This window comes from Orcinus orca, chromosome 1, assembly GCF_937001465.1.
Source record: "Orcinus orca chromosome 1, mOrcOrc1.1, whole genome shotgun sequence".
NCBI lineage: Eukaryota > Metazoa > Chordata > Mammalia > Artiodactyla > Delphinidae > Orcinus > Orcinus orca.
In genome coordinates this window covers 14,934,887-14,946,589 of record NC_064559.1, presented here as the reverse complement: position 1 = coordinate 14,946,589, position 11,703 = coordinate 14,934,887, and the positions used below count along the sequence as shown (strand labels likewise).

At 40.0% G+C, this 11,703-nt stretch overlaps 1 protein-coding gene across 2 annotated transcripts in view; it reads right to left on the bottom strand.

Moving 5' to 3' along the window:
• SLC30A10 (solute carrier family 30 member 10) overlaps positions 1–11,703 on the bottom strand; it is a 43,181-nt gene that overhangs the window by 5,687 nt on the left and 25,791 nt on the right. For both annotated transcript variants that reach the window (XM_033430454.2, XM_004271025.3), the window contains exon 3: positions 7,080–7,319. In XM_033430454.2, coding sequence (XP_033286345.1) covers positions 7,080–7,319 — 240 coding nt within the window. The remainder of the gene's footprint in view (positions 1–7,079; positions 7,320–11,703) is intronic.

Here is an 11,703-nt window from a genome sequence, read left to right as displayed (position 1 = left end):
CAATTCTAACACTAGGAATTTAACTGTAACAAATAACCAAATATTTATGTACAAGACTGGTTTGGACAATGCTTTTTGTGTTAATGAAAAAAAATGGAAATTGTTAAATCAATTATGTGATAGAATATAATACAGCTGTGAAAAACTAAGTTGCATATTTAAGGATATGAGAAAGTGTATATAATGTATTTTTAAGTGAAAAAGCAAATAGCTAGAATGTATATGTAGTATGATATTCTTTCCTCTTTATTTTTTTAACATCTTTACTGGAGTATAATTGCTTTACAGTGTTGTGTTAGTTTCTGCTGTATAACAAAGGGAATCAGCTATACGTATATATATCCCCATATCCCCTCCCTCTTGAGCCTCCCTCCCACCCTCCCTATCCCACCCCTCTAGGTAGTCACAAAGCATAGAGCTGATCTCCCTGTGCTATGCGGCTGCTTCCCACTAGCTATCTATTTTACATTTGGTAGTGTATATATGTCCATGCCACTCTCTCACTTCGTCCCGGCTTACCCTTCCCCCTCCCCGTGTCCTCAAGTCCATTCTCTACATCTACATCTTTACTCCTGTCCTGCCCCTAGGTTCTTGAGAAATTTTTTTTTTTTTTAGATTCCATATATACGTGTTAGCATATAGTATTTGTTTTATTCTTTCTGACTTACTTCACTCTGTATGACAGAGTCTAGGTCCATCCACCTCACTACAAATAACTCAATTTAGTTTCTTTTTATGGCTGAGTAATATTCCATTGTACATATGTGCCACATCTTCTTTATCCATTCATCTGTCGATGGACACTTAGGTTGCTTCCATGTCCTGGCTATTGTAAATAGTGCTGCGATGAACACTGTGGTACCTGACTCTTTTTTTTTTTTTTTTGTGGTACGCGGGCCTCTCACTGTGGTGGCCTCTCCCGTTGCGGAGCACAGGCTCCAGATGCCCAGGCTCAGTGGCCATGGCTCATGGGCCTAGCTGCTCCGTGGCATGTGGGATCTTCCCAGACCAAGGCACAAACCTGTGTCCCCTGCATTGGCAGGCGGACTCTCAACCACTGCGCCACCAGGGAAGCCAACATGACTCTTTTTGAATTATGGTTTTCTCAGGGTATATGCCCACTAGTGGGATTGCTGGGTCGTATGGTTTTTAGTTTTTTAAGGAACCTCCAAACTGTTCTCCATAGTGGCTATATCTATTTACATTCCCACCAACAGTGCAAGAGGGTTCCCTTTTCTCCACACCCTCTCCAGCGTTTATTGTTTGCAGATTTTTTGATGATGGCCATTCTGACTGGTGTGAGGTGATACCTCATTGTAGTTTTTTTTTTTTTTTTTGCGGTACGCGGGCCTCTCACTGTTGTGGCCTCTCCCGTTGTGGAGCACAGGCTCCAGATGCGCAGGCTCAGCAGCCATGGCTCACGGGCCCAGCCATTCCGTGGCATGTGGGATCTTCCTGGACCGGAGCACGAACCCATGTCCCCTGCATTGGCAGGCAGACTCTCAACCACTGCGCCACCAGGCATTTCTCTAATGATTAATGATGTTGAGCATGTTTTCATGTGTTTGTTGGCAACGTGAATATCTTCTTTGGAGAATTGTCTATTTAGGTCTTCGGCCTATTGTTGGATTGGTTTGTTTGTTCTTTTGATATTGAGCTGCATGAGCTGCTTATATATTTTCGAGATTAATCCTTTGTCAGTTGCTCCGTTTGCAAAGATTTTCTCCCATCTGAGTGTTGTCTTTTCCTCTCGTTTATGGTTTCCTTTGATGTGCAAAAGCTTTTAAGTTTCATTAGGTCCCATTTGTTTATTTTTGTTTCTATTTCCACTTCTCTAGGAGGTGGGTCAAAAAGGATCTTGCTGTGATTTATGCCACAGAGTGTTCTGCCTATGTTTTCCTCCAAGAGTGTTATAGAGTCTGGTCTTACATTAAGGTCTTTAATCCATTTTGAATTTATTTTTGTGTATGGTGTTAGGGAGTGTTCTAATTTCATTCTTTAACATGTAGCTGTCCAGTTTTTCCAACACCACTTATTGAAGAGGCTGTCTTTTCTCCATTGTATATTCTTGCCTCCTTTACCAAAGATAAGGAGACCATATGCACATGGGCTTATCTCTGGGCTTTCTACCCTGTTCCATTGATCTATATTTCTGTTTTTGTGCAAGTACCATACTGTCTTGTTTACTGTAGCTTTGTAGCATAGTCGGAAGTCAGGGAGCCTGATTCCTCCAGCTCTGTTTGTCTTTCTCAAGATTGCTTTGACTGTTCGGGGTCTTTTGTGTTTCCATAGAAATTGTGCAATTTTTTGTTCTAGTTCTGTGAAAAATGCCATTGGTAGTTTGATAGGGATTGCATTGAATCTGTAGATTGCTTTGGGTAGTAGAGCCATTTTCACAATGTTGATTCTTTCAATCCAAGAACATGGTATATCTCTCCATCTGTTTGTATCATCTTTAATTTCTTTCATCAGTGTCTTACAGTTTTCTACATACAGGTCTTTTGTCTCCCTAGGTAGGTTTATTCCTACATATTTTATTCTTTTTGTTGCAGTGGTAAATGGGAGTGTGTCCTTAATTTCTCTTTCAGATTTTTCATCATTAGTGTATAGGAATGCTACACTATTTCTGTGCATTAATTTTGTATCCTGCTACTTTACCAAATTCATTGATTAGCTCTTGTAGTTTTTTGGTAGCATCTTTAGGATTCTCTATATATAGCATCATGTCACCTGCAAACAGTGACAGTTTTACTTCTTCTCTTCTGATTTGGATTCCTTTTATTTCTTTTTCTTCTCTGATTGCTGTGGCTAAAACTTCCAAAACTATGTTGAATAATAGTGGTGAGGGTGGGCAGCCTTGCCTTGTTCCTGATCTTAGTGGAAATAGTTTCATTTTTTCACCACTGAGAACAGTTTCAAGTTCAGTGCTTGTGATTGGTCTGTTTATATTTTCTATTTCTTCCTGGTTCAGTCTTGGAAGTTTGTGCTTTTCTAAGAATTTGTCCATTTCTTCCAGGTTGTCCATTCTATTGGCACAGAGTTTCTTTTAGTAATCTCTCATGATCCTTTGTATTTCTGCAGCATCAGTTGTTACTTCTCCTTTTTCATTTCTAATTCTGTTGATTTGAGTCTTCTCCCTTTTTTTCTTGTTGAGTCTGGGTAATGGTTTATCAGTTTTCTTTATCTTCTCAAAGAACCTGGAAAAGGTTTTATTATTTAGTTTTTATTTTGTTTCATTGATCTTTGCTATTGTTTCCTTCATTTGTTTTTCCTTTATTTCTGATCTGATATTTCTGATTTCTTTCCTTCTGCTAACTTTGGAGTTTTTTTGTTCTGCTTTCTCTAATTGCTTTAGGTGTAAGGTTAGATTGTTTGTTTGAGATTTTTCTTTTTTCTTGAGGTAGGATTGTATTGCTATAAACTTCCCTCTTATAACTGCTTTTGCTGCATCCCATAGGTTTTGGGTCGTCATGTTTTCATTCTCATTTGTTTCTAGGCATTTGTTGATTTCCTCTTTGATTTCTTCAGTGATCTCTTTGTTATTTAGTAGTGTATTGTTTAGCCTCCGTGTGTTTGTATTTTTTTACAGTTTTTTTCCTGTTATTGATATCTAGTCTCATAGCGTTGTGGTCGGAAAAGATACTTGATCGATTTCCATTTTTTTAAGTTTACCAAGGTTTCGTTTGTAACCCAAGATATGATCTATCCTGGAGAATGTTCCATGAGCACTTGAGAAGAAAGTGTATTCTGTTGTTTTTGGATGGAGTGTCTTATAAATATCAATTAAGTCCATCTTGTTTAATGTGTCATTTAAAGCTTGTGTTTCCTTATTTATTTTCATTTTGGATGATCTGTCCATTGGTGAAAATGGGGTGTTAAAGTCCCCTAGTATGATTGTGTTACTGTCAATTTCCCCTTTTATGGCTGTTAGCATTTGCCTTATGTATTGAAGTACTCCTATGTTGGGTGCATAAATATTCACAATTGTTATATCTTCTTCTTGGATTGATCCCTTGATCATTATGTAGTGTCCTTCTTTTTCTCTTGTAATAGTATTTATTTTAAAGTCTATTTTGTCTGATATGAGAACTGCTACTCCAGCTTTCTTTTGATTTCCATTTTCATGGAATATCTTTTTCCACCCACACACTTTCGGTCTGTGTGTGTCCCTTGGTCTGAAGTGAGTCTCTTGTAGACAGTATATATATAAGTCTTGTTTTTGTATCCATTCAGCCAGTGTATGTCTTTTGGTTGGAGCACTTAACCCATTTACATTTAAGGTAGTTATCGATATGTGTGTCCCTATTACCATTTTCTTTCTTTCTTTTTTTTTTTTTTGCGGTACGCAGGCTTCTCACTGCTGCGGTCTCTCCCGTTGTGGAGCACAGGCTCCAGACGCGCAGGCCCAGCGGCCATGGCTCATGGGCCCAGCCACTCTGCGGCATGTGGTATCTTCCTGGGCCAGGGCACGAACCCGTGTCCCCTGCATCGGCAGGCGGACTATCAACCACTGCACCACCAGGGAAGCCCCTTATTACCATTTTCTTAATTGTTTTGGGTTTGTTATTGTAGGTGTTTTCCTTCTCCTGTGTTTCCTGTCTAGAGAAGTTCCTTTAGAATTTGTTGTAAAGCTGGTTTGGTAGTGTTGAATTCTCTTAGCTTTTGCTTGTCTGTAAAGGTTTTAATTTCTCTGTTGAATTTGAATGAGATCCTTGCTGGGTAGAGTAATCTTAGTTGTAGGTTTTTCCCTTTCATCACTTTAAATATGTTCTGCCACTCCCTTCTGGCTTGCAGAGTTTCTGCTGAAAGATCAGCTGTTAACCTTATGGGGATTCCCTTGTGTGTTATTTGTTGCTTCTCCCTTGCTGCTTTTAATATTTTTTCTTTGTATTTAATTTTTGATAGTTTGATATGTGTCTTGGTGTGTTTCTCCTTGGATTTTTCCTTTATGGAACTCTCTGCGCTTCCTGGACTTGACTGAATATTTCCTTTCCCATATTAGGGAATTTTTCAACTATAATCTCTTCAAATATTTTCTCAGTCCCTTTCTTTTTCTCTTCTTCTTCTGGGGCCCCTATAATTCAAATGTTGGTGCATTTAATGTTGTCCCAGAGGTCTCTGAGACTGTCCTCATTCTTTTCATTCTTTTTTCTTTATTCTGCTCTACAGAAGTTATTTCCACTATTTTATCTTCCAGGTCACTTATCCGTTCTTCTGCCTCAGTTATTCTGCTATTGATTCCTTTTAGAGAATTTTTAATTTTATTTATTGTGTTGCTCACCATTGTTTATTTGCTCTTTAGTTCTTCTAGGTTCTTGTTAAATGTTTCTTGTATTTTTTTCATTCTATTTCCAAGATTTTGGATATCTTTACTATCTTTACTCTGAATTCTTTTTCAGGTAGACTGCCTATTTCCTCTTCATTTGTTTGGCCTGGTGGGTTTTTACTTTGCTCCTTCATCTGCTACGTGTTTCTCTGTCTTATTTTGCTTATCTTTCTTTTTTAAAAAAAGTGAAACATCATTGTATATATACACACACAAAAATGATTTTTTTAGATAGATTAAGTCTTATTTTATTGAATGACTGACATAAAATATTAAGAGTGGTAATTTCTGGGTGGTAGGATTATGAGAGATTTCTATTTTCTTATTTAGGCTCTTCTATATTTTCCATACTTTCTAAAATTAGTATGTATTTAGAAAGATGGTATTGAACAGTGATGATGAACAACCTGTAGCCAGCTAGAGTTTGAATCCCAGCTAATCATTTACTACCTGCATGACCTTGTAAAATTTACCCAGTCCCTCTGTGCCTCGGTTTCCCTATCTGTAAATTAGGAATGATAATGACAGTACCTCATAAGTTTATTTTAAGGATTAAAATGAGTTAGTATAAGTAAAGCATTTGGACAATATTACCTAGCATGTAATAAGTATCATAAGAGTGTTCCTATCGTTATTACACTCTAATTTTTTTAATATCTGCTTTTCAATATATCTATATTATTTTTTTAAAAGGCAATATAAGCCAATATATATCACAAGTTGCTTTGTATATGCTTCTTTTGTTTTTTCCATTGGCAAACAAGCCCCTGGAAGGAAAATGATGCGGTATATCTGCTCCTCGGAGCCTCTTTTACCTCCGTCGTCCTCTGCCTGCAGCACTGGGCAAAGAGTAGGCATGCAGGACAGTCACACTGTAAATCATGCCTGTAGGGGGAAAGGCTATCCACGGCTTTTTAATATATTAAGACCTATCAAATCTAATTTCAGCTATTTGTCATGAAATAAGGTCTTCCAACTTTCAGCTGCATAGTGGGCCTGGGCTATAGTTCATGTTTACTGGCTCACTGATGAAGTAATCATAGATAGAATAATAGCAAATATTCATGAAAAAATTTTTTTCCTATAAAAACTTCATCTCCATTTAGAAACACTAGAACTAAAGTTGCACATTCAGTTTCTCACCAACATCTGGAGAGTTCCCATTCAGACATCCTATAAAGTCTATAAAAATGTTCTATCCTCAGATGCACATAAACTCAAGTGAGAGTTTGACCTTCTATTTGAGCAAAGCAAAGAAACAGATTCCACTACTGAATGAGTGAATTTAAATATGGTCCATTTTACTGTGTTATAGGACTCACGGTGACTTGTGTGCCCACAAGAATCAGTTAACTAAAAAGCAGGATCTAGAATAGGAAGGAATGACTCATGTTTTCAGAATAGGGGGAATAAAAATCAAGTCCTGGACAGAGTGGCCTTATCTGAGTTAGAATAATCTCTGACATGAAGGTAAATAAATAGCCCAGGAATAGGTATTGCCCAAGCAACACATTCTTAAAAATCTGCAGTAGAGTCAGAGAATGATGGGCTAAAAAGGACCTTTGGTTCTCGGAGCTGTGAGTCATCTTAGTAGCAGCAGTCATCTACAAAACATGTGAGGATGTCTCTATTGCGTTGTGATTTAAAGTATTTCAGGATACAGAAATCAAACCCTGCTCTGAAATAATGCTGGCCCTTTGGCCTGAAGAACAGTCACTGGGCAGTGGTTCAAGATAAGAATTGCATGACTTACTCAGCTCTTCCATGTTGATGCCTTTGGGGACCATCTGCAGCAGAATGGCAGCAGTCTCCTTGATGAGTGGGAAGGCAGATGACAAAATAATGATGACCATGATGACAGTCAGGCTGGGGTCAATGTAGCACTGCCAGTTACATGGGTCCTCATGCTTCAGGGGAAGCACGTAGAATATGATGGCCGTAATCACCACAACCACCGACCCCAGGGCATCTCCCATCACATGTAAAAGTACCCCTGCGGGGAAGAAAGAAAGACCAATAAAGCCCACGTGACACTCACTGACTTGGCTTCCCAAGTCTATGAATGCCTGTTGCTATTTGTTCTCTGTTCAGTTAGAACAGCAGGCTGGATTTGAAAGCAAAAAACAACGGCCACTGCTGCACAGAAAACAAAACCTCAGGCCACCGTCCCAGGACCCAGAGAACCTGGAACAGCCTAGGAAGATTCTGAGCTGCAGACACCTGCGGGAAGAGGGACTGTGCCAGTTCAAGGTGCCACATTGCTGCCACCTACCACCCATCAGAGGGCACCAAGCTGGAAACAGACGCTATGCAAATGGTTTCTTTTTCTTTCAGACAGGTGTCTGTGATTTAAATTGTTTCAAACATTTCTTTTTTTTTTGAGGGGGGGTGGTGGGTGCCATGCCACGTGGTTTGTGGGATCTTAGTTCCCCAACCAGGGATCGAACCCAGGCCCACGGCAGTAAAACCACAGAGTCTTATCCACTGGACCGCCAGGGAATTCCCAAACTTTTGTTTCCTAATTGAAGTATAGTTGATTTACAACGTTGTGTTAGTTTTCTGGTGATTCAGGTATACATATTCTTTGTCATATTCTTTTCCATTATGGTTACAGATAAATATAATATTAATATTTATTTATTTATTTATTCTTTGTCTTCCCTCTACCTTGATCCATTTTCCCCTTCCCTAAATGCATTTACCTACGTCTCACTTAGCCTGTGGTCACTTAAACTGCCTTTGGTTTAAGAGGTCCTCCACAGTGTCCAGCAACATTCCCACTAAATAAAGAGCCCTTTGTAACAATAAAATAACATTTAAATTCTACAGATAATAACAAAAATTGTGGATGCCTTTACTTAAGGGAACCACTTTGAAAGTTTTCGGTCATGATACAGAAAGCATGTAATTCTAAAGAAGATCTAAGTGTCCAGGTGTTTGTTGGACACAGACTGAACTGGGAGTTAGTGAATGGAGTGGAGATTTGTTAGGATTATAAACACAAAGGTTTTTTCTTTACAGAAAGCAACATCAGAATCTTTCTTTCCAAAGTATGGTTTGCAGACCAGAAGCACCAACATCACCTAGAAGCTTCTGAGAAAGGCAGAATCTCAGGCTCCACCTCCGATCTATTGAATCGATTCTGCTTTTTTTTTTTTTTTTTTTTTTTTGCGGTACACGGGCCTCTCACTGTCGTGGCCTCTCCCGTTGCGGAGCACAGGCTCCGGAGGCGTAGGCTCAGCGGCCATGTCTCACGGGCCTAGCCGCTCCGCGGCATGTGGGATCTTCCCGGACCGGGGCACGAACCCGTGTCCCCTGCATCGGCAGGCGGACTCTCTACCACTGCACCACCAGGGAAGCCCCGATTCTGCATTTTAATAAGACCCCCAGGTGACTGAAATGCACATAAAAGTTTTCAAGGCGCTGCTCTAGAAGAAAGTATATGGATTAACCCTCCATGTGTCCCAGATTCACTCAGTAGAATTAATAATCATCCAAAATACTAACAACTCACTCATGGCTGCAACGGAATAGTTTCACTTAGAAGAGGCTACTTCCTCCTGGCAGCACTTCTAAGATTCTGAGTAGCATCATAGGTCGAATGGCGTTTTGTAAACACACTAAATGTAGTTTGTGGCAACCTCCCCCCGCCACCAAAAAAATACAAGAATAAAAAGAATCCCCACATCTCCTTCTGGCTGAGTGTTTACTTATGGTAATAGGGTCCCGATTCAATAAATACATTAAGTAGTCCCATTTTTAAATTCTGTGCCCCCTTTGTCCCACCCCACCCCTATGGGGGCTTCTTACTCCCCAGTCCCTGTCCTCAGCCAAAAAGAGAAACTCAACATGTTCCCAAGAGTTGGTCTCTACAGCTTGTTTCTCCAGGAGGAACTGAAGATCAAAGCTCTAACCTTCTCCAGGACAGTACAAAATACTACCATAAAAATATGAAGACCAAACATTTCCTATATGCACTCGACATCATTTTCACGGCCTGAGACCATCTGTTATTCTCTTTTTCATGGATGTCAGCCTCGTTTCCTCCATTAGACTATAAGTAACATGAAGGTGAGGGTCGTACCCTGCATTTCCTTTGTTTGTATTTTAGCACTGGAGGCATACAATCTAGGCACTCCATAAAAAACAGTTTTCTGGTTGGTCAGTCATAACTCCCACGACATAGAGTGCCTTCTGCCTTTTACTTAATTATAATAACTGTAATGCTAGCTAACATCTATGCACCAGACATTGTTGTATGTTGCATGTATTTACACATTAAGTCCTCTTAAGGACTCTCTAAAGTGGTTACTCTCTCCACTCTACAAATGAGCAAACTGAGGCACAGAGTAGCTTAGTAACTTATCCAAGAGCACACAGCTACAAAGTGTTCGTGTGGGGATATAAATCCCCATAGTATGACTAGAGAACCACTGGGCATCCTGCCCCATCGAAGTCCTACATTCCCGTTTCAAGTTCTCCTTCTGAGAAATCTCACTGCCGGACCCTAAGAATTATATAAAAGAGTGTCCAAACTTATTTTTCACATAATCCACAGTAAGAATCTTATTTTGCATCCTAGCCCAGGCACAAACACACACTAAAACAAATGTTTCTCGAAAAAACAAAACCTATCCTTACATGGGACTTATTACTATTTTCTATTCTATTTCATTCAATTCTATTTAGTTTTCAAAATGCTGATCATACTTTACTAAATTGATTTTACAACCCAAACTATCGTGACCTTCAGTCTGAAAAACTGCTTACAGCTTCATTTCACTAAATTCCTGAGATATTGCGGTGTGTTTTCTGGCCTTCCGTGCAAAGATGGTCATGATCTTCTGGGGACCTCAGTCCACTGGCAGGGCTCTGGATAAGTGCATCAGTAACTTCCAGAGGGAGGATTATTCCCTGTGACGAGAAATCTCAAGAAAGGCTTCTCGAGACATGGGCAAGACTCTGAAGAGGAGACAGGCTTCAAAAGGCAATAGTCCCAGGCAGAGAAACTCAGAGAAAAGGTGTTCCAAGCAGAGAACTCAAAGGAGGCTGCAGAAGAGGATGTGCTTGTCAGGCAACATGGGAGACGGGTACGCTACATTTAGAGTCACAGACCTGACAGTCTCTGTGAGTCATGGATCTTGTGAAAGTCAACCTCTCTGAGCGGCAAGATTCTCACTGGTGAAATGGGAATAAGAATAGCATCTGCCTCACTTCTCGAAGAGGCCAGTTCTGAAGAGGACGTGATACTAGAAAAAAATGTGTATAAACATCTAACGAAAACATAGCTGGTGTGTGTGTGTGTGTGTGGCAGGATAAACTGTGGAAATACTGCCGTGATTTGCTTTTTGCTATTAACTGTCAGGATCATAGAATAACAGAGTCAGTAGAACGCCTGGAAATTAATATGACCTAATCTGGAGCTCTGAAACTTGTTAGTGACTCAACTATCTTGAATACATTTGTGTTGCATGTTGCCATCTCAAAGACTTTCAGGGATAATGTCTTATTATCATGCTAGTCAAAACATGTTTTATTTGTTATTTCTATGTCTAGCTGAAATTTGAGTCACTTACTATGCATATATAATTTATAATAAAAATAAAATGTAGAAATTTTAAAAAAATAGAGGACGTGAAACAACGTCTGAAAACCCACTGAGAAGTAAGTGCACAGAACTGATGGGAAGGCAATTCATTAAGTGAATCCTCTGTGCTGTTCCCATCAGCCATGATGTCTCACAACAACACAGAGATGTCAGCACTGCTATTATCTCCCTTATGTAGATAAGGAAACTGAAGGTCCAAGAGGGAACGTTACTTGCCCAAGGTCACATAGCTAGTGGAAGGCAGAGACAGAACTCAAACCAGATCTGCCTGCCTAAGCCCTCCTCACCCCACTATATGTATGTCTTAAATGGTGGTGAGACAGGCTGGGACCTGGGACCCTTTGCTGCAGTACTTGCACCTGGACAAACGTCTCCTTGAGCAGCAAAATCAACAAGCTCATTTGTATGAGGCATCTTTAAAAAAAAAGGCTCACAGATACAGAGAACAGATTGGTGGCTGACAGAGGTGGTGGTGGGGTAGGCAAAATGGGTGAATGGAGTCAAAAGGTACAAACTTCCAGTTATAAGATAAATAAGTCATGGAGATGCCATGGACATCAGGGTGACTATAATGATGAACCTAGTGGCAGGGCAGGAATAAAGACATAGACATAGAGCATTGACTTGAGGACACCGGGTGTGGAGGGGGAAGCTGGGACGAAGTGAGAGAGTGGCATGGACATACATACACTACCAAATGTAAAACAGATAGCTAGTGGGAAGCAGCCGCATAGCACAGGGAGATCAGCTCGGTGCTTTGTGACCACCT